Source organism: Epinephelus fuscoguttatus, linkage group LG4 (assembly GCF_011397635.1).
Source record: "Epinephelus fuscoguttatus linkage group LG4, E.fuscoguttatus.final_Chr_v1".
NCBI classification, from domain to species: Eukaryota; Metazoa; Chordata; class Actinopteri; order Perciformes; family Serranidae; genus Epinephelus; species Epinephelus fuscoguttatus.
In genome coordinates, this window is record NC_064755.1 from 22,295,074 (window position 1) to 22,318,305 (window position 23,232).

The window sequence follows — 23,232 nt, forward strand, 5'->3', positions numbered from 1 at the left end:
TCAGGGTTGACAGAGACATATCTTTAGTATAGCACTTCCCTACTTGTGACTGTCAAAAGCCAGATGTTTTGAAGTCGCTACCCTACTTCCTGCCTGATTAGTACTGCGCCATGTGTTACTCTCAAAAGAAATGAGAAGAACACGAGATAGCTCCCTTGTTAGCTACTTCTATACACTATATATGTAGTTTATATATTTGTAATATATTAGATGTATGTATGCTGCACCCCTTGGAGGTTGCTCCCCAGCTGGATGTTGCCCACAGTTTGCCAACTGAATAAGCCTGATTTACAGGGTCAAACTGCGCAGTTTTTAATTTAAGTTCCCCATCAAAAGTGAAAAACATGGATCCACCTACAATATGAGAATCCTCAGCCTGAGATGAGAGGGTTTTAATGTGAGTTTTATGTGACCAAATTCTTTGAGGGATCAGACCATGTCCAGAACATCTCCCAGTCATTAAAAGTTTAAATACACTTTGTACTGATTTAAGATTAAAAATACATGTTGAGTCATTAAGTTACTCAGCTCATGTTCTCTGTCATCACTCAAAGCTCACAACTACTCATAAGCCTCGTGGAACATCTGTCTCATAATGTGAGGGTTGTGAGTTATATTAATATTTACTCACCAATTAAGTCAAAGTTTGTCATTTGTGAGCCTCACATGGGGCAGATACATGTTTCCTATTTACACTACTTAACCTCACTGTTACAATTTTAACTGGAGAAGCCCAGTATTACCATTGACCTTCAGAATTAAGTCATAAGTTGCGTTTGGATTCACATACTTTCTTGTTTTTTTACTTTCAGTACATACTGCAGCTGCCCTTACAAAGTGCATATTGTTGCATTGAGTATGCACAGAATTGGGATATACTTCTCTGTCATAACACTGTGCCTTGAACTTTGAGCCTCTTGCTCACAATGTCAGTCGCAGTCTGTAGTGCGAGCTGTCATCTGTCTGCGGGTCAGTCAGTTTGATATATCTTCCTCTGTGTAGAGGATTGTGGGTCAGACAAGCACGTTGGCTTGCATACAAAATACGACCAGATGCAGTAGGACCGTGTGTTACTCTCATAATCTGAAAGCTGTGAGTTCAAGCCTCACACAGGTTGTTGTCTTTTCTAAGATGGACACTTATTGTTCAAATCTATGACCAAACAAACAATTTGTTTAACTCAATAAACAGAAACAGTGTACAGCTTTTATCTAAGACACATTATGATAGTTTTAACCCATGTGAGAAAGGGTTTAATGTGAATAAATGAGGAAAACCCACCTGGTGAGCCCTTGGCGAGTGTCCCTACTCTACTCCCTCGACCATGTCCCAGAGTGCCTTGCTGTGACCCTGTCTCGGAGGAAGTAGACCCCGAATGTGAGTGACTCCTCTCCTTTAGGCTCCCTGAGGACCTCTGGTACCAGCACCGCAGCTCTTCAGACACCGCCGCCCTCCCCCCTCCACTTCCACCACCCTCTCGCCCCAATGACGGAGTCCGTACGATCTGAGAGCGCGACGGTGTGAGTCGGCCGCTCCCTTCTCCTCCCTCTTCTCCCCCCCAGGCCTCCTTATACAGTCCCCCGGCCGTGTAGGAGCTGGAGGTCTTGAACTGGGCCTTGACGCTGTAGTGGCCCTCTTGGTCGCTCTCCAGGCTGCGCACCACCACGGGGTTGGGGCTGCCCTCCACATATAGCGGGTACTCCTTGATGCGGTACTGAGAGGAGGGCTGGCTCTGGCTGTGGAGGTAGACTCCGTGGTGTCCCCCTCCCATCCCACCTCCACCCGAGCCTCCACCGGAGCCGTTCTTAGCTGCCAGGTTTGGCATGGAGCCCGAGTTAGAGGAACCCAGGTGACCTGCAGACCTGGAGACAGAACAAAGGACAACATATACATCAGTCTCACTAAAAACACACTACCAAAACAGTTGTGTAAGGAAAACCTTTCCCCGATCCTCACCTATGCCTTTGCCTTTGCCTCTGCCTGGCTTTGGAGGGTGAGTCCTCTCCCAGAGTGGAGTAGTTGGGATTGCTGCCAGGAGGTCCACCAGAGGGGTAGTAATGCTCCGAGCTGCTTTGGCTGGTGCAGGATGAACAGTCGTCCAGTGGATCGGAGCCATTGGAGCTGCGTCCTGGGGCCAGGAAGAAGTCAGGGCTGCCAAGTGTGCCCAGAGTGTGCGGGTGTGCATCGGGGTCGGGTGCCAACAGTTTGCCCTGGGACTCAAGGCTTGAGCTGCGGTTCCTAAAGTGCTGAGCAAGACTGTGCAGACGTGTCGGACTGATGTCCACTGACCTGTGAGATGAAAAATCCCAAAAAAATGTTCAATACTGGGGCTGAGCTGGAACAGATCTACAGAATTAATCAAGCTATGAATTTAATAATATAGAACGAGGTGATTTTTTTTCTTTTACAAGCAAACCTACATGAGAGGAAGCGAGTACAAATAGTAGAGTTCTTAAGACTTGTCATAACTAAGCCTTTTCATAGATATATAAAATCTGTTATAGAGAGATACAGGTCTTAAATAACCACTTAACAATTTAAGATATAAAGACTGACCTAGTGGAATGTATGTAGTGTGGGGTCCTGGTCTTCAGGTCCGGGGTCGACGGCATGCTGGACTGAGAATTCCAGTGGGGGAGGCTCCTGATGGGGCTGCTCTGCAGTGAGTTACTACCCCCTGCTTCTGCACTGCCAGAGCTTGGGAAACGCCTGTGACTTGACAAAGACAAATTAATGTTATACTCCCCTTTCAAACTGGCAAACTATGTATAATGTGCTCTGCTGAATATGCAGTCAACTCATATTTGATGTTTTAATTTCAGGGCTATCAAAGTCTGAAAGTGTAGTTTCAAACATTTGCTAATTTTGTCTGGATTAGTGAATTTTGAGATGACTAAACAACAGGTGCTTCACAAAGTCAAGGAGGACTTTTACATTGTCTAGAATCCCATCTTACTTAAATTCACTTGTTTAATCCTTGACTACAATACTTCTGCAAAGTCTCACACACATTCATTAATACACAGTGGCTTTTTTATAAAAGGCTAGTTAGGATAAACTCCCTCATACCTGGAATGAGAGGAGCGTTTCTTGACTTTTTCATAGGGCTCATCCAGTGACGATTCACTCCACATCTTGGGTTTGATGGGTGATTTATCGTAGTCAGAGCGAGAGTAGTGCAGGTGTCGCAGTCCATCCAGGGACTGCGGTGGAGGGGGCCGACTGTGAGATGGCGGCCGAGGAGGGAGGCCCTTGTGAGGCGATGCTACTGGGGAGAAGGTGGGTGTACCTGTGACTTGAGGATCATCTGAAACAGAGTAATCACCAGATTGAGTTGGAGTGATCAAGATATTTTAACATTTCATGAAATCAGGAAAAAAAGCACATTATTATCTTGCAGAGTAACGTGAAGGCCGGAGACTCACCATCATCTAAGACCAGTGCGTCAGATAATGAACTGTCTTCAGAACCAATATTGGCCTCTACATGACACAGAAACAAAGATGAGAGGTTAGAGATTATATCAAAAAAGCGTCCATGTTTCAATCTTGTCTGCTTCATGATCCAATGTGTGCACTTCTATTACAGCTCTTAACGGTACTTGAGAACAGTATTACTGTGTGTAGTGGCAACTACAGCTAATAGAAATTAAGAGATATTAAAACAACTTGATTTTCCTGTAGTGAATAGGAGAATATTAGTACCCTCTATGATAAGCGACGCCCTCTGCGTAGGCTTCTTGCCAGAGCGGACCCGGTACTCATTGATAGAGTTCTCAATTTCCTGTAGCTTCTTCAGTGCGTTCAGATAAGAAGTCTTCCTCTGTTTCTTCAGCTTCTTGCTGCTCACGTGAGGATCGCTGGCAAGACGCCTGGCTGCCTCTGTAATCTGGGACTGAATGGCAAACTCCCGCTCCAAACGCTCCAGTTCCTCTTCCTGGGAGAAGCACACACACACACACACACACACACACACACACATACACACGAGTGCAAACTCTGAGCAACGCAAGCACAAAACACTAAATTTGCTCACAGTTTTAGCAACAGAAATCTCCGCACAGTCCAAAACCAACAAAGCTTAGTTTGCAGACACGTATTCAGACTCTAACTCTCCCATGCAACGTATTTGGTTAGACACACACACACAAAGCCGCGCCAGGGAAAACACACTGCGGAAATCATTTATCTGTGCTGCAGCCCTACAGTTTCTCACCAGTGGTTATTCTCTATTGAGACACTCTGTCCCCCAATAATAACACCTCTCCATCAATCCATCTTCTTCTCCTCTACACTCCTCCTGAGACTTGTGCAGCACAGGCTAGTAGGTGAACCAAGTAAAACACACTCTGTCATGCTGCATGTATGTTTACTGCACTGCAAAATGTGTATCTACAGTACATACTGCCGCAATATAGAGTTGTTCAAACACTGACAACAGTACCGGAAATGCCTCTGATACTGCCTAAAATGCTGGTTCGGGTATCGACGAGTATGCAAGTCTATGGACTGATCCGATACTGCATAATTTATTAATAAACTTTACACCTGGATAATATCTTAGCCACCCTCAAACTGAGCTTACATAGCAAGTTGGGCTGTGTGACCACTGATAACTACTGTTTTAGAGTGACGAAGAAGAATCTATTTTGGGTAAACAGTGTATGTTAGCAAAATGGGTAACACTTTACTTGAAGGTATCTACATAACGGTGACATTACATGTCATAACTATGACATGGCAGTGTCATGACCCTGTCATAAACATTATGTACATGTCATAAACGTTATGACGGCTGTCATTCAGTTTTTGTAATGACAAGTTGACATTGTTTGGCTTGTCTTGATTATGACAACTTGACATTAATTAAAGTGACATTACCAGAAGTTGTCTTTGTCATGACAACTTGACATTAAATTTGTTTGGGATGTCCTTATTATGACAACTTGACATTAACCGGGATGACATTACCAGAAGATGTCTTTGTATCAATCATTATGTCAACTTGTCATAAACACAAAAAGAGGTGAATTTCTTGTTAATATCAAGTTGTCATGACAAAGACATCTTCTGGTAATGTCACCCTGGGTAATGTCAAGTTGTCATGACAAAGACATCTTCTGGTAATGTCACCCTTGGCAATGTCAAGTTGTCATACTAAAGACAACTTAAACAGTGTCAACTTGTCATTACAAAAACCAAATGACACTTAATGACAGCCGTCATAAGCGTTAATGAAATGTACATAATGTTCATGACAGGTTCATGAACGTGCAATGTCATAGTTATGACAGTGTCATGTCAACCTTATGTAGATACCTTCAAGTAAAGTGTTACTGCAAAATGTTTGAAATGTCTATGGCATTCATTCTCTGTATGTACTTGTTCATGTTCTAAAAATGGTTTATCCTGAGCCAGCAAACTTTCCATTGTTTTTGTGTGTGTGTGTGTCAGTCAGCGTCCCCTCTCTAAGTCTGGAAGTTTTCAGGGGTCCATAAATGCAACTCAGGCGGAACTCATGGGTTTTTATCCTCACCATCCCTGATGAGTAGTTTACTGTTGAACACTATAGTAGAAACTTGTAAACATATTATAGACAAGTAAATAAACTCATGCATGCAATCATATATATGAGAGCACACATGATTTCACTTGCCCCCAGAGAGACAGAGCGATGATGTATTCGCTTGCGTCAACATCTTACAGGACTACCTCAGTTCGGAGGAATCCCTCGCTCTAACAATCCCTTCACACTCCCGCCACAGCGGCTTCTGTTTCTGTGTGTGTGTGTGTGTGTGTGTGTGTGTGAGTTTAAGGTGTTCAGTGTAAATTAAGCAACATCGTTCTGCTTGCGAGGCAGTTTTGTGATATTGTGTCCCTGGATTCTTTTCAAAGCAAACAACCTCGGTAACACACACCCACACACACACATGCCTGCACACATACAGACGCGCACACAATCCTACTATCACCACTTCCTGTGGCGAGAATGCTGCCAGGGCTATTTTTAGAAGTAAGGCTACTCTGGAAAATCTACCCGTGGCACAAAAAGACAAAGATGCAGTAAAGCTACGTTTACAAGGTCCAAGATGTCTCATACCGTGGCTTTCAGTGTTCTCTGTTCCCTTTGCTCACTTAACAACCGAGTAGGAATGAGTTAACTTACCATTATGTCAATCATCACACATCATGTGAGCATTACATCTCTAGTTTTAAATGAAGTTAATCTCAAGTAGCCCTTGATCTTTAACTGTGTAACTTCAAAAGCTTTTAAACACCAGTTTTGATCTTTAATGCCACACTGTTCATAAATGGATCATTAATATTACAGCTAGGCTAAAAGGAGATAAACACTCTTAACTAATTAGTGCTGCAGCAGAGGGCCTGGCTCAGGAACGAGCAGTATTTTGCGTCCGTTTTGAACACTGACCCCAATAGATGACCTCCTGTTTTTATTTGGCCTGTGTGGGGAGCGGGGTAGATTGGAGTATGTGATAAAGTGCTACTGTGGAGAACAGGAAGTTACGGCTTTACCTCTCCCTTGGGAAGGATTTTCTGCTCGTCCAGTTTGAAGGCAGTACCAATCTTCCGTCGTACTGTTGGCGGCTCCTCTCCCGGATCCAGAGGATATTCCTTCGGAAGCTTTCCTGTCAGCTCCTACAAAGGACAACAAGGGGACAAGTTAGAGAGGAAGCGCTAAAAAGGATTCTGGTTTCCAAATATTAGCCAGATCTGTTTTTCTCATACCGCCTCTCTGATGCAGATGCTCTTGAGTTCCTCTAGCCTCTGTCTTAGCGTTTCCTCCAAAGCGTCTTGCCTGGCCCTCAGTGCTGCCAGCATGTCCTTCTTAGCTGTCTGGGAGCTGTCCGATTCCTGAGAGCCTGCACGACACAACAGCACATAATGTGAGGGCAGGAGGCAGGGGCGTATGTGCGAGTGTTTGGACTTGTGGGGACTTATATAAATTGTGCGTGCACCTGCTATCCTTGCAGGATGTTTACAGGGAAGTGAATGGAACGTTTCGATAAGGAAACTGAGTCGAAGTGGTGTGTTTGTGCGAGTGTGAGTGAGTCAAGGAAGGAGCAGTTTAGGACAAAATCTGTGACGCACAATCTCCGAGGCCCTGAGATGGTGCCACTGTTGTTTGCAACATGCCATGTTGACAACACACACACATATTTTATTTCTGTCTGTTGCTCTTTCAGTGACTGTGCGGTCAAACAGAGCAACAATACAAAACCAAACGCTGCTGAGACCACTGTGGTAGAAAGAAAATATTGTTACACGATACACTATATTTAAGTTAAGGTTTTCTACACCTATTGTTTTGAAGGTGCACACGTGCCAGCAGTGACCATCCAACTGTTCTTACAGCTCAAACACATTCAGTTTGGCGTGTTAAGTGATGTTGTACTGCCAAAGCGCCTTATTTGCAGCCACAAAGGTTTGAAATTGATCCGACAAACTGTGATCTAGTCTAGAGACGTGCTGGCTGTGGTCATGTGGGGAGATACATGTATGTGGCATCACAGTTCCTGTGACATGTTTATGTTGCTGGTCAGAGATGGCCTCCAGTCAGTCAGTGGATCATGAAATCAAAAAACTGCGCAACACAAATGAGACAAGTGACAGGACACAGATAAGACAGAGACACCCTGTGTGACACAAGGTGGGGGTGGAACTAGAGAAGGACGAAGAAGACAGAAAAGGGAGATTGGGAGACTAGAAACGGATAGCTGAAGAGAAAGGGAGGAGAGACATGTATCTACACACCGATACCACAAGAGCACTTTATTATAATTCATAATGTGAATTGAGTGGCGCGTGTTGAGATCCTGAACTGCCAGCTCTGTAAATACACTGTGCTCGACTTCACCTCACCACAGACTGTGTGGGTTGTAGCTGCTGCTGCGGGAGTGTGAGCTCCATACTGACGGTTCAACCAGCCTCACACATGCACACACAGTGACAGGGCTCACTGTTAGAATCACACAGCTAACGTTACATAACAGCTATTTGCAGGTTTAACATCAGAGTCCAGACGTTTCGGTGTCGGCCTGAGTTTGTTGGGACCGTTTAACTGCACATGTGAGGATGTTAGCTGCCGCTGCTGTTTAAGCCTATGCCAATCAGGACAGATGCACATGGAGAATAGTGGCTCTGGAAGCAGCAGCAACAGAAAGTTTGCTTATCTGGCAGGGAGTTGGAATGGTTTGGGATCAGAACCCCAGTGAAAAAGGATGAAATGTTGGTACTGTTTAGATGGACGTTTCGATACTACTTGGTACTGGGTTATTTCAGTTGATACCTTAAATGGATCGAGTACTGTTTCCCATCCCTATTTATGTGGCTGCCTGGTTTAAAAGGGCATTTTCCCTTCTACTCTAAATTTGGTTCATGTACAAATCTTCCCGTCACACTCGTTCTTGTCGTACTTGTTCAGCACGGATAAGCATTGTTTTAAAGGCCATGGCAAAGTTTTACACTGACCCTCTACCCTTTTCATTCCCTCACCCACTAAATTTAGAGGAAGCCAGGGGCCTCTGGAGGATGAGTTTGTGCGACATGGAGGGTGGGAGTGGTGTTCTGTACATACAGAAAGACACTGGGTGGGGTGTGTGTACAGTATGTGTGTGAGAACATTCAGCACAGAATCAATGGCCTCTTCCCAGAAGCAGCTGTTTCTGTCTCTCCAGTTGTCAGTGAGACTCCCCCTCAACACCACACACGCAAACACAAAGAATAACACATATCAATCTTTCTCTCTGCCTGTTTGTCAGTGTCTTTCTCCTCCTCTCTCACACACACACACACACACTGACGTTATACTGACCTGATGAAAGCAGACTGCCGCTGCTGCCACTTATAATTTTGCCCTTGCTTCCCATGTTGGCCAGTTTGGAGGTCTTCAGAGTTCCTGTTTCTGTCAGGTCTATAGCGATCTCACTCAAACTCCTCGCTGCATGGATCTTAGACTGGAAAGACAAGAATGGAGAGGGTCTGTCAAAGCGCTTCATTAAGCTGTTTAATTGCAGCGCTCTTAACTGACCATGCTTGCTGAGTTTGCTGTATCTCTTGTACATGTCTAATTGTGTCTGTGGTCTGTGGTGTGAGTATGGATGTGGTGGACCCGACTGACCTTGCTCTGCTTGCGGTCCAGGTAGAACTGGTGTTGGCTGATGGCCATGGCCCAGATGGACTTGATGAGGGCAGGACAGGCGTACCACGTATGCACAGCGATGCCACTGTGACCAAACGTCCTTCTCGTCACCGACGCCCTACAGTAGGAGCGGACACAAGGCCTCCTTATATACACTGAATACAAAAGATGGCTACATATTACAACAGTGAAAACACCCCCACCCGACAACTCCACCACCGTAACTGCTACCAGGACTACTACAATAACTACTGTGGCTGTTAGGAGGGAGAAAAATTATTAGAGGCTTAAGAGAGCAAACCTGATAGAGATATTTTTTGCAAAGCCACACACGATGTTCCCCCATTGTTTACTCATCCTTATTTAAAAACACATCTGTAGCTGAGCAACAGACCAGCTCACCCTAATGACAGCTTCCTTTAAAGAAAACACCACTGCTCTCTGTTTCACCCCGTCTGTCACTTTTTTCTCCCGTTCCCTCCCTCCCTCTGTCTGTAGAACACTCCACATATATAGCCATGTTAAATAAACACAAGAGAGGTCACTTCCTCCGCAAAACAGCTATCGCTCAGCCATCTATCCTTCTGTGGTCAACTATCAAGGGTTTACCCTGTGTGTGTATGTGTGTGTGTGGGAAAGAGCACACGTGTTAGTGCATGCATGTGGCTGCACAAGTGTGTTAATAATCAGCCTATCAATCTATGTCAGGCTCCACCGAGACATCCCCAATATCTCGCTCTATTGCCAAGACAAATGCTGCAACCATTACTGAATTAGATTCCAATCTCTCCTGCCCTGCACTGTAGTTTGAATCTTAACACATCCACATATGGCACAGTGGTAATTTACAGTAAAGGCTACTGGAGGGTGTCCATAACTGAGGGAAAAATCTATCACTTCCAAATATTAGCTGGAGAAAATTCAACAGCAATATCATTCAATCACTTAAGTAGAACTGGTATCGTGCAATTCAACACTCAGCTTAAATTTGTGATATAAATTTACCTCCTCGGGTCATGAACTTCCACTGAAAACTTCTTCTCTCTGAAGTAGAGGTTCTCCAACTGACGCCATTGGAACACCTGAGGTTCAGGAGAAACACACACTCTTCAGGGTCGCTCACAGAAAAACATGCTTCACATTAAATCCACACGGCCTTCAGCCAAATCCTCTGTTCTCTTCTGTGTATGTTCCAATTTGTTTTGAGAGAAAATGCAATGGATACTGAGGAATAGGAGAAAGAAATGGAAGGAGCTGACGAAGAGGAGGAGTTAGGAACAGAGCAGGAGGTGGAGGCAGGGAAGAGGACCTAGTCTGTGGCTCTCTGATCAGGTCCAGACCAGGCGGTCTTGTCCACAGCAGATCCCTTCGCTGGATGACCTCACTCTGAAGAAAGACAGCGTGAGAGGGAGGAGGCTTTCTTTCCTCTGCTCGGATTTTCTTTTCTTTTTTTTTTCCTCTTTTCCGCCCCCTTTATGAACCATCAGCTCCTCTTTAAATGAAGCCAAAGCCAGCTGGGCGAGAAAGTTTCCCCCAAGACGTACTCCACAGCATGTGTGTATCCTAAATCCTCCCAGACGCAGGGGAACAGAACGTTATGAGTTGGTGGGTGTTCACCATCTGTAGGCATGTGCATATGTGTGTGTGTGCTGGTGGAGAGAAAGTGTGTAAAGTTAAGTTTCCTCCTCTCCTGTAGCTTTGCTAGGAGGGAGGGGGCGTTTATGCCTCCCCTCCTCCTGACCCCTCCTCCCTCCCTCAGGGACTGTGCTTCCTGCTCTGGGCTCTGTGGTTTTGGAGGTGTGTGTTTGTGTGTGTGCGTGTGTGGGTAACGAGGGGTCAGAGGAGGAGTGATGAAGGGGGAAAGAAGCTTTCTGTAGCCCCAGCAATTGAAGTGCCCTCGCTTTGTTTGGTCAGACCTCTGTGTGCACGCACATACACACATTCACAGAGTCTGAGTCTGCTTCTTGTTAGAGAGGAGCAGAGTGTGGGCTATTTCAGATCACAAGTGGGCCTGCATCTATCAGCTGGAGCTGACATACAAACACACACATGAAAACCTCGGATGTACGCTGACCAGCCATCAGTAAAGACAGAAAAACTCAGGACTGCGAAACGGAGAAAAGACACAAAGTAGAAGACCCAGCTATGACAGGATGCAGGAGGAAAAGAGGAGAAAGGGAGCTAAGGGAGGAACAGGTCACAGCCCAGGAATTTTAACAGCCTGAGAAAACAATGGACAGAGGGATGAGAGGGAGGAAAGGGGAGGAGGGGGAGAAATATGTATGTATGAAGTATGTATGTAAACACAGCCTAATGTATGTATTTATGCACTGTGTGTGTGTGTGTGTGTGTGTGTGTGTGTGTGTGTGTGCGCGTGCGCCAGCATGAAAAAGAAAGCCAGCACTCTTATCAAAACTGTTGCTGTACCGTGCATTTTCAATGGAGTGTGAAGTGCTAATGTAGCATGGTGCTAAATATAGCGGGTCGGGCAGATAGTGGGTGAGTGGCTACGCGAGTGTGTGTGTGTGTGTGTGTGTTGGCTACATATGGGCCAGAGCTGTGAAGATAAGATGGGTGCTTGTAACTGTGTTCAGGCACGAGACCACTAAAGCTGTCCGCTCCATCAGCGGGACGGAGCTGCTGCAATTTTGGAGGCAGACTTTGATGTTTCAGGATAAGTCGTACATGTGTAAGTGTGCGAATAGTGTTCAAATATATCTCACGCGCATTATCTGCAACAAAGTACAACAAAATCACCCTCAAGTTTAAAATTAGATATTTTTTTTGTTGTGATTCGGTGCTGTTTCAAAAAGTGCCCCAGTTACATAAGCCCATTGTGTTAATGAAACCTTTGTAGTCTTTATGGCGACTGTGAAAAGCGTGGACATCTGATTAAAAAAAACCAAAACAAAACATGCTGACAGTTTCTTTCTTAGGAACTCAGTCAAAGCTATTAGGAGCTTCTGTTATTAGGGCGAGGCTGGTGCATGTATGTGTGCATGTGCTATAAATCCTCTTCCTTTTAACTGTAAAACACTCGCACACAATGGCACAAACACGCAGAGGAAGTGACTGGTCATTATTCATAAACAGTTGGGTGCTCTGGAACACAGACCCATGTCTGTCTTGTGATAATGTCGGTGCACCCGAGCACACATCCAGTACACGTGAAAAGGTCAGATCTGATAGAGTGTAAAGGCCTTTCTTTGGGGCAGAAGGCTCCCTGGGGGATTACAGGAAGAATAGAAAGTTTAAATAGCATAAGCATATTATTCTTCTCCAGAACTGGACACGAGACTCTCGAAGACTATTGTTTCCCCCTTAGGGTGGGGCTCTGGTGTGCAACACTACATCCACCAGTTGTCATGGAGATGCAGATACACTCTGGAGGCACTTCCTGTTGTTTTTGCTTTGGTTGTGGTGTTTTGAAGGGATGACATTTATGGAAAAACTAATCTGAACAGGCTGTCTGTGGCTGTTTGCTCTAAATGAAACGCAGACAGACGCTAACTAACGTCAGTGGGTGTGTGCCGCTGCAGAAAGACTTATCAATATGCAGTGAAATGCATGAGTGATTACGTTGATTTAAACCACAGCTTGCTGTGTTTGATTGAACCTCCTTGTAGCTCCATCACATTGTTGACAGGAGCTTTTCCCGTGTTAGCCTTAAATCAGTCGGTCAGGTAGTCAGTCAACACGCAGACCCTATAATCTCCATCTAAATGAGTCAGAACACACTAACGAGGCATTAGTACGGTGTGTGGTTCGGTTGTAAAACTCTGTCTGTGTGTACTGTATGTGCGTCTGCATGTGGCCTGCGGTAAGCAGAGGGGGAAAAGTATGTTAACATCCCCAAATAAACGTGGAGGCTGTGGTAGACGGTCTGCATTTAGAAACAACAGGGATCTCCCCTTGTAAAGAGACTAACTAATTAAACACAACTGCCTCCAATACACAAACACACACACACACACACACACACACACACACACACACACACACACACACCCCTACTGTATTCTGCAGTCACTTAGTTGCTTATTAATGAATAAAAAAGGTTGGTGTTAAAAACATCGACTGTTTTAATTGTGACAAAAGCCAGTAATTGGCCCATAATGTCTCATAATCAGTGTTCTGCCTCCGCCTCACTGAGTCACAGAACTAAAAACGTGCAGAGTGACAAACTAGTGATTACACTGTGAGTCAGTGGTTACTGGTACTGGACCGGCCAGCTGATTGACTAATCACCGAAACAAGTGCTCTTCCTCTAGTTTGTTGGAATAGCGATGACTCCCATTACTGCCATAACCAGCTTCCTAGTGCCCTCTATGAGTGTCTCCTTCCTGTGAAACACTGACCAGCTTTGAAAAGGAGCGCCACCCACCCTCTTTTGTCTGCCTTATGAGTGGAAAAAACCCTTACTGCGTTCATTTGGATTTAGTCAGTCTTGTGATGTTGCATTAACAAGACATGCAGTCCACAAATCTCTTCTGGGTCAAGCTCCTTAGACTACAATCGCACTCAGTGAGGTGACCCAGTCTTGCTTTCTCTGCTCTTAAATGTGTGTGTGAGAGGGTGAGGGAGAAAGAAAGAGAGAGAGGGGAAGACAGTGAGGGGGTCAGTACCGAAGCTTAACAGACCAATGACTCATACCAGCCGTTGCTATGGCAGCTGAATGCTTGAAAAGTCTCTTGTGTAGGAATGCTATTAACTCGTTCTTTCCTCCAGCTCTCTGAAATATCTAAAACCCCTCTCCTCCTTTTTTCTTGTGGCTTTAGATTTAGAAAGTAACTGTAGTGTTTGTGTCTGTGAGTTCAATGCGCGGTTAAGTGGATTGCATTTTTTCCATTGCCATGGTGCTTTAACACCTAAGCAGCCACAACATTTGGGAATTTGTTTGGCAGGGATGGTGCTTAGTGGTGCGACAGAGTTTTACCCTGGAATGCCCCAATCAAGACGCACACACACACACACACACACACACACACACACACAGCACAATGTTCGTGGCAAACAGGAAAGCTGTGGCAGACAGGAAGTATTCATCAGGATGGTGAGTTCAAAGTTCACTAATGTGTGTGTGCGTTTATGGGTGTAGTATCAGAGTACGTGTGTGTGAGAGTATCCTGGTGGTCGGTCAGCATGCAGAGATGCTGTTAACCCCATTAACACCCTATAAGACGAGGCTGAATGCCAGAGATCGAGGCTCTAAACATGGCTGGAGGTCAGAGGTGAGGCGAGAGAGGCTTTTCATAGACAAGCCACTGGTTGCATCGACTGGGAGGAGGACACCATTCACAGAAATAAAAGCAGGACAGGATGCAAAACATTCCAAGACTGAACGTCTCCAGACAGTTGTATTTGTACAGCATTGTTAGTGCTCGTCCCAAACACAATGTCCTGACTTACTGAATGGAAAAAATAGACAGTGGTGGCCGTGAAAACATTTCAATCACATGAGCTACCCACTCCTCTTAAAAAACAGGGTGAAAGAATATGTGCTAGAATAAAGATACATCTTGGAAGTCGTAAATGCTACACACACAGAATACTGTATTCAGATTCACAAATTAATTTTTTTAAAGCAAATTAAAAGAGTAACTGAAGGCTGTGCAGAGGACAGTTTAGTTTGTGGTGCAGGGAGATCAGAGCATCTTCTCACCTTCCTGGGTTTGACTTTGTCCTGGTGATCGTACTGAAAGATGCCTTTATAGCTCAGACCCAACCACCATGGGATCCCCTGCTTGTCCTAAAATACACAACAGAAAAATACCTCAGGAAATGTCTTGCGTGTGTATGGGCTTGATAGTGAGAGAGAAAGGAAAGAAAAAGACAGACAGAGAAAGACTGAGTACAAATAGCTTTAAGCTCCATCATATCTCCAAATCCCAAACTCCCTGCTTGCAGGTCCAGAGTCAACAAAAATGTGTGTGGTGTGTGTGTGAAAAAAGAAAAGGCAGAGTAGTAAAACTGTACCTTTACAGCATAGTAATGTACTCCATATGTGGGCAGAGACTCTACAATGCTCATATAACTGTGGAGAGCAGAGAGACAGACATGTAAGAGTTACAGAGAACGCAGCCTTCAACACAGTGAACAAACACAACCAGAGACACACACACACACTTACTTTACAATAGCTTGCCCTCTGGACTGCCCGTTGAGCTTCTTGTAATGCTCTACGACCCGGTCTTCACTGTGAGACAGTACAAGAAAAGAAAAACATTAAGAGGAGGGGAAAACAAGACAAGGACAGCTTGTGCAATGTTGTGGCGGTTTTTCTGGATAACTGACTAGTCTCTCACCAGTAGGCCAAGGATGGGTGCTCCTTTAGGGCCTGGGTGGGCAGAGCAGGCAGCTTTTTTAAGTCAGACCTGGTTGCATCATTACTGTAAGGGAGGAAACCACGAGACATGGTCAACACTACTTCTGCGAGAACAATCATTCTCTGCTGTAGGCCTGACAGCGTCAGTCAAAACTGACTAGACGACACCACTGAACTGTAGGAAAAGAAACATGTTGGTGCAAAACTGAATTCTTCCCAAGACCGTCTCAGAAATTAAATGTTAACTTTGGAAAACGGGTGGGAGAGGAACTAAGTTTAGTCAAGAGACAGGAATGAACGCTGATTGCCTAAATGTTCTCTATTTCAGAGACTGGGCGCTGTCTATGTCCGAACAGCTGCAGAGACACTGACAGCTGGAGACAGGAGAGAGAAGAGCGACAGATTCACAGACATGAAATATGAATAAAGGAAGGTAAAAGGAGATAAAAATGGGATGGAGGAAAAGATAAAGACCGAGCCAGCGTAAATGAGACAGGGTACCACGCAGAGACTTGGCCCCAGATTCAGTTTTCAGACCTCCAGTGGCAGGAGGTCTTAATATCCCACTCTAATCCCCTCGCCTCTCTCCAGCCTCCGCCAAGGCCTCGGAGGATTGGGGAAAGCCCTGGGAACATGACAACCTATGAGCTAAAGCCCTGGAAGAGATCCCATCCACCCTGCTCGCCTGTTGTTCAATGTGTGAACACAGCTGTGTGTCTGGATTGGTTGATATCCATTCAGCTACTCATTAGGTATACGTGGCTGTGTGCATAACCACGGCATTGCACTTGATGAACGGACAGGCAATTTAACAAATACAACGTGTGCACTGTGGCATGTTCGTCTTCACAAGCCACTAAATCATATATTCAGAATTAAAATGTTTTTTAAGTGCCTTGAAATGAATACTGAAATTCCTAATACCTGTAAAATTATTAAAAGAAGGTGAACAGGATAAGACTCAGACGGCTTATTCCTCTAATATCAAGAAAATTACTCTTGATTCAAGGAAAGTCTTGGAACAAATGGATTTGTATTTGACAAAGGAAAATGATTTCACACTTATTACAGCAACATGATCTAAGGACTCAATATATTAGCTGTCATAATGGGTATTTTTAGGGGAGCAGCAGTGGCAGATATATTGCAACTTAATATGGAGGAGGGGTATGGTGTATGGTTTTGAAGAGATATGCAGAGGTCTACAAAGCTTTTGGAGAAGGGAGGTATGTGTGCGTAGGAGGAAGAGGGTAAGGAAAGGGGGGAGGAGGGTGAAAAGAATGTCTCCACAGTGTGTCACATTCCAGCCCTCTGCAGGATATTGTGTTTATTTACTTCTTTCACCGGCGGAAATGAGGTCAGAGGTGACGACTGCTGAAGTCTGTTATCTGTGCTACAACAAAGGGATGAGGGGTGACATACATTTAGGCCAGCTCCATACAGATGTACATCTAAAGAGCCACATGCAACATGTGCACGACTGGAAAGCTCCACAGCTATAGAGTTTAATTCATGTGAGTTTACAGACTGATACTTAGTCTGATTTTTGAACTGAGGTTCACATTTTCTGGTAGTTTATTAGGATATCTTTCATGTCCCCAAAGAAAGTCACTCCCACCAAAGGCTTTCTGTCTTTCATTACACACTAAAGCTGCAACGATTAGTCGGTTAATCAATTAGTCGCTCAACAGAAAACTAACTGGCAACTATTTTGATAACTGAGAAATGGTTTTAGTGATTTTTTTAAGCAAAAAAAAAAAAGCCAAACATTTACTGGTTTCTTGTTTCTTTAATGTGACAATTTGATGCTTTTCTTTGTCATATATGATAATAAACTGAACAGCTTTGAATTCAGCACTGTTGGTCGAATAAAACACAATTTGAAGATGTCACCTTGGCCTCTGGAAAATTACACGGGGCATTTTTCACATTTTTCTGCCAATTTATTGACAAAACATCAAATTTTGGTTAGTTGCAGCCCTATTATAGATACACTGACAATACAAACACGCACAAACACAAATACGTGGTTTTCTCATGAGTGGCACCACAGGCTGAAAAAAGCGAACCAAAGAGGAATAGGTATGGCAGGAAAGAAGGGGAGACAGGTTTAAATCAAGCTCAGAAAGAAAGTTCCTCTCCCTCCTTAATCAACATGTATCAACCCAACTACCCTTGTCACTGGGGAATAAAATTCAGAAAACGAGACAAAATTCCAAGTTACTAATGTGCTTACCTGGTGAAATCACCTTTAGCCTCCTGTGGAACAGAAAGGAAAAAAGAAAAGTAGTGAGAGAAGAAAGTATTTACATATATGGATATGTGAGCGCCAAGCAGTGACCATAAAATGTGTGTTTATGTTCTGTTTGCATTGGTGAATGAGCAGTCAGGTCTGCTGTGCTGGAATCAGAGAGAAACATTAAACCTCCATCTGGAGTGAAACCTCCGAAGGCCCACAGAGCAGATACCTGATACCGTGCATCTGCACCTGCATAGAAAGCACACACACAAATACACATGCGCACACACAAACCACTCAGCCCAGTCTGTGTGTAACACGACCTTGCAGCATCTCGGTTAATGGACTGACCTACTCTGAGAAAGGGACAGGAGAGAGAAAGGGCTGGCATTGAGGAGAATTTGTGAAGTAAAAGAGTTTCCCTGCTGCTCTGCGTTATATTAGCACTGACTGGCTGCACCAAGAATCTCGCTGGTAGCCAAGAATGTTGCTACCAACAAAGACAGTTGAGGTTTTTCGGATTTGAAACCTCTGAGCGCCATTGCAGTTCACTGACAGATTGATGACTGCATTAGATAATGTGAATTTAATCATCCTCAATTATGACTGAAATAGATAATGTGAGTTTAATCAGCGTCAATTAGAATCAAAGGCTGCTGGAGACATTTTGAAAGAAAACATCACTGTTTCAGAAATGTTTCATCCCAGAGCAGCAGCCCCCAGAATAACTGGTGTGTTTGGCTGCATACAGATATCCACACAGACATCCACACACACGCAAACACACTTTATCTTACTTGTAGTATATAGGAAGCCAATTCGAAGACAACATCGCTGTCCACTTCAATAAGCTCCTGCGAGGAAAAGAGAAGAGAGAAGAGAGGATAGGGGCCGTGAATGACACATTCTCTTAGTTGCTGGCAGCAAGTAAATAAATAAAACACACACTGTGCCGATGTTTGCAGTAAAAGTGGACGTGCCTCTCTGATCATCATCCATTTATCCAAGAGGAGCTGCTAGCTCCTTTCATCTCCCTTCCACTCCCCCCTCCATTTTTCCTCTCTCCCTTCTCTAATTTCATGACCTCTTCATGTGGATGGAGTGCAGAGATTAGAGGCAAACTAAGGGGGAATGGGAGAGGGGGGTTTAGGGGCTGAGGGTAGGCATGGATGCTCTGGTTACTGACTGCTCAGTATGTTTTCCAAAAGTGTTTTAATTGTGTTTTTGTTTTTAGGTATTTGGGGACATGTGGACATTCCTGGGGAAGAGCTAAAGGAACGGAGAGTCTTTCGCTGCATGATAATTAGCGATGTTCTTTGTGCATGTAATCACCAACGATGAGTGTGTACATATACATGGAATGCTATGTCTGCATTGAAGAGGAGAAGGAGGGGGTTAGTGGGCAGTGAGTAGTGGGTCAAGTATGTCAGGAATGTTCCCTTTACAATCCACCACTTAATTGGTTGGGAGATCAGACAGCCAGGATGAAACACTAGACCGTACAAACCCACCATGAGTGTACCACCCAGCGTGGCTACAAATCGTCACATAGTGTGTGTTATTGGACTTTATGCGTTCCCACAGCACGGCAGAGAGTGTTTCTCACTACAGAAGATGATCATACATCCTAAACAGCTGTATTTTAATGACTGTGTATGTGCTATGTATCGTCTAAAATTACTATGTGACATTTCTGTTCTTGCTCTCTCCCTCCATGGGGTCGTCAGGATCATCTACCCCTGGAGCTGGTAGAGAGATCACTGGTGTTGAGCTGATGTTCTTATCAGAGCATGTGATAAATGAGCAGAGGGATCGGGTATCTTCGTCAAGGACATTTTCTCAGAACTACAAATGGGACTGAATCAGAAACCTTCCGTTTGTGGGACAGTCCATCCCCTACTACTTGGATGCCCTTTTTCAAGCAAATTTAGTACATACAGGCAGGTTTTTTTATACACAGGAAAACCCACAAAAACATAAGCGATACACCCTTGACAGTAGACGAGTATGCCTTTCTGTTCTTTTTTTTTCCTGGTGTGTCACGTCCAACGTCACAAGTGTGACATACCAGCGAAAATGTTACAGTGCTTACTTCATTTTGAATCGGTTACTTGATTAATCTCTCTTTCAAACTTGGTGCTGACTATTTTGGGTGGTTGTTTGAGCGCTGTTTAGACAGAGACCGATGGCGTTTGTGGCTGAAATGACAGAGAGATGTTAACAATGGTCGCACTGGACACTGGTGAAAATTAGTGTGTCCACCAGGTGGTCACATTTCAATCACTGCTGACTGACAATGGCAGCCATTAAATACCCAAGACTGCTGCAGAATCATTTGTCCCGGGAATGAATGCTGATTAACTAACCCTTCCCAATAAAGACAAAATCCAAATGTAAGTGGGAGTTAGTGGGGTTTTTTTGTCCAGTGGTAAAGGGGCTTGTCAATTCTCAATGTTTTCCTAATGGACACTACAGTGAGCGAACGAAATCTGGCGGAAGGAGCACAAAAAATTGTTCAGATAAACTATGAGTGACGACAACATTCAGGGAGCCACTGTTGCTCTGAAAAAGGTGTGCAAAGCTTCACAAAAATAGAGCCAGGGTGAGTGGTTTTTCAAGCAAGTGACACATCGCTGAGCCTGTTCACTGATGCACGGAGCAAGTCAGAACAACTTCACTGGGAAAAACTAAATTAATCTGATGTTCACTTGTTCGCATCGCATCCAGTTCGGAAGAAATAAAAATCAGATCCTTAAATATGGAACAACTGGGCTCAAACTAGACAACCTAAAGCCACAAATGTTAACTTAATGTAAAAGGTAAAATTTACCCTATGACAACATTAGCTAAGGAAGGCACCCATTTATACCCCTTGCATACAACATAACTGTGTATGATGCACTAAACTGAACATGTATTCAACACACTTTTGACCAAATTGAAACTTTAAACACTACAGGTGAGACATGTTGGCTCTCTGTTCACTGGGTCTTGTGACATCATCACAGTTCTCTACAGGGTTTTGACTGGGACATCTCTGCCCCATCATTTTCCTTCAGGCCAGGTACGCCCTCTTCTGGACAAATAACTACTTGACACTTGCTGTACATTAACTAGGATACATTATTGTATATCTGTGCACAAAGGTAGCACTTATACAAATGATAAAAGAAAGTGAACCTGATAACTGACAATGACAGTCTCCCCTCACTCCTAGCAAACATACAAACCGCCCTCTCCAAAGGGAAGTTAATCACTGGCTGTACAAACATATATTTGCCACTTTGCCTTTCCTTTTGGGCAGCGTGCTGTCGGTGTTTATTTTAACAGCTGAAAAAAATGTGCGTCAACACTGACAGATGGCAGAAATTGTGTCAAATTATTCGCCAGTTGCTGGAATGTGGCGCAGCACATAACATGATGGGTAACAGCTGATGCAAATGGTACGCATTTTCTGCTTCACCAAAGCAGCGTGGAGCACCCAAGTCCAAGCTGGCCTCCTCGTTTAGAACCAAAAATGGGGTAATGAAGTGGCACGACATCAAATCCTTTGCTCCACATAATTCTAAGTTGAAGTAATGTATACCCACCTCCACCTTCTTCTAGCAAACAAGCTTTTAAGTCCAGGAAAACCTACCTATATTTGAAAGGCATTTCAGGATAGAACCACCCCTACATTATCACAACTCAAAAAGTATTGGGAATATACAGTATGGCAACATAATAAAGAGTTTACCTTGTAGATGATGGACTTGGCATTAAGGAAAAACAGCTCAATAGTGGCATTATCCTTCAGGTAGGATATACTCTCTATGTAGAACCTGAAAACACAGACATAAATGCTTTAATGCATTTGCAACAGCAAAGGGAACAATGGCATAAATTGACTTTCAGTCCTATGAATAAACTCATCGAGGTTTATGATCTATTTGCTTCATGAATAAATAAATTATATAGGACGAATTAAACATGCAGACTATGGCAGTGTTGCAATGACCACAGTGACCAGAGGGGGGCACACCATACCAAAGGCTGACCCTGTGTACGCCAACATCCTTTTACTACCCTTTAAACCAATTCCCTCTCTCACCATGGTGGCTGGCAATGATCCATGATTAGTTTGTTAGTGTGAGCACATTCCACAATCTGAATACACACACACACACACACACACACGCATTGAATGTGCACATGATGCACTTCACACATTGTCTGCCTCTCTGCATCATCAGCAGTGTGTAGTGATTCCACATGCACATACAGTACTTACACACAGACACACACACACTGTCACATACTGGAGAGAGAAGCACAGTAACCCACTTCTGGCAGAGTGTTGAGGAGGACACACATAATAATGCAGTCTAAATTTAGCTCATGAATGCATGAAGAGCCAGAGGGGAGCTATGATGGTACACAGCTAGGAAGCTACTCATTACTAGCTCTTCTCTTATAGAAACATACATTAAAATATAACATGTTAAAACACCTTCAGTAGCCTGTATAGCCTGATGTTATCCTAATGTGACCTAAGCACATGTTCCTATGAACACACGTGAATGAGCGTGTTGATTTGTGTGCATATGAGCGTATAGGTATTGAGTGAGAGGGATTGTAGGAGGATCAATATTGGAGGGCTTAAATCGCGTTACCCATTGAGCTGCAAGAGAGAATGAGAGGAGCCTTGTCAATATTCAGTGTGAACATTTAATTAAAGCCAGTGTTGATGACACACACACACACACACACACACACACACACACACACACTCTCTAACAGCACAGCAGCAAGCATGCAAAAAGGCACCCACTGATTCAGCAGGAGGTGGGCATCTGCCTAGCATTTATTGTTAACACACACATTGCACAAATACCACAAGCATGCAAATACATGACGTGTACGCACCTGTGCGGAGATGGACACACACCCACACACATACACTCAACCTTACACTGTGCTAATGAAAACAATATGCTCCAACTGATAATGGATTCAGGCCTGACATTTGGGCTGATAGTTGTTCCATTATAGTCCTGAATCAAGAGTACGCAGGTCTAAGAAAAAGGGTGGGATGTGTGTGTGAGGGGTGTGTAGTCAGTGTGACATTTGGAGAGACTGAGGTTAGAGATTGGACTGAGCGGTGAGGAAAAAAAGGGAGGGGGGGGTTGAGGCTTCAAAATGGTGTCAAAGTTCAAAATGTCACAGCACCACCGACACACCGTCAAATGCCTATTAGTCTCTGTAAATACGCACACAATGACCCCCACTCTGGCCGTCACAGACACACATACACGGTTGTTTCACATGGTTCGACAGCTGACCATATAAAGAAAGATGGTGAATGTCAGTGCAACCTAACTGAAATAGCGGAGATGGTTAAAACAGCAGTAACAGCAGCCACATATACTTATCTGCACATCTTCTGATTATATCATTCACGCTGCACAATGACACCATTGTTCACTAAATAGGGTGAACAATAAGTCTATGTGCTAAGAATACGATTTTG

General features: G+C 44.2%; 1 protein-coding gene across 14 annotated transcripts in view; it reads right to left on the bottom strand.

The window, feature by feature from the left end:
• frmd4a (FERM domain containing 4A) overlaps window positions 1-23,232 on the bottom strand; it is a 125,199-nt gene that overhangs the window by 7,302 nt on the left and 94,665 nt on the right. For 8 of the 14 annotated variants that reach the window (XM_049573775.1, XM_049573778.1, XM_049573776.1 and 5 more), the window contains exons 5-22: window positions 21,460-21,544; window positions 18,521-18,577; window positions 17,721-17,743; window positions 15,465-15,548; window positions 15,290-15,355; window positions 15,136-15,193; window positions 14,822-14,908; window positions 10,165-10,241; window positions 9,139-9,280; window positions 8,833-8,974; window positions 6,747-6,880; window positions 6,534-6,656; window positions 3,705-3,936; window positions 3,426-3,482; window positions 3,070-3,307; window positions 2,557-2,715; window positions 1,957-2,289; window positions 1,282-1,862 (exon numbers count right to left, since the gene is read on the bottom strand). In XM_049573775.1, coding sequence (XP_049429732.1) covers window positions 1,282-1,862; window positions 1,957-2,289; window positions 2,557-2,715; window positions 3,070-3,307; window positions 3,426-3,482; window positions 3,705-3,936; window positions 6,534-6,656; window positions 6,747-6,880; window positions 8,833-8,974; window positions 9,139-9,280; window positions 10,165-10,241; window positions 14,822-14,908; window positions 15,136-15,193; window positions 15,290-15,355; window positions 15,465-15,548; window positions 17,721-17,743; window positions 18,521-18,577; window positions 21,460-21,544 — 2,678 coding nt within the window. Of the gene's footprint in view, window positions 1-1,281; window positions 1,863-1,956; window positions 2,290-2,556; window positions 2,716-3,069; window positions 3,308-3,425; window positions 3,483-3,704; window positions 3,937-6,533; window positions 6,657-6,746; window positions 6,881-8,832; window positions 8,975-9,138; window positions 9,281-10,164; window positions 10,242-10,468; window positions 13,103-14,821; window positions 14,909-15,135; window positions 15,194-15,289; window positions 15,356-15,464; window positions 15,549-17,720; window positions 17,744-18,520; window positions 18,578-21,459; window positions 21,545-23,232 lie in introns of those variants that run through there. The other 6 variants (XM_049573773.1, XM_049573781.1, XM_049573769.1 and 3 more) reach the window with 4 other exon arrangements.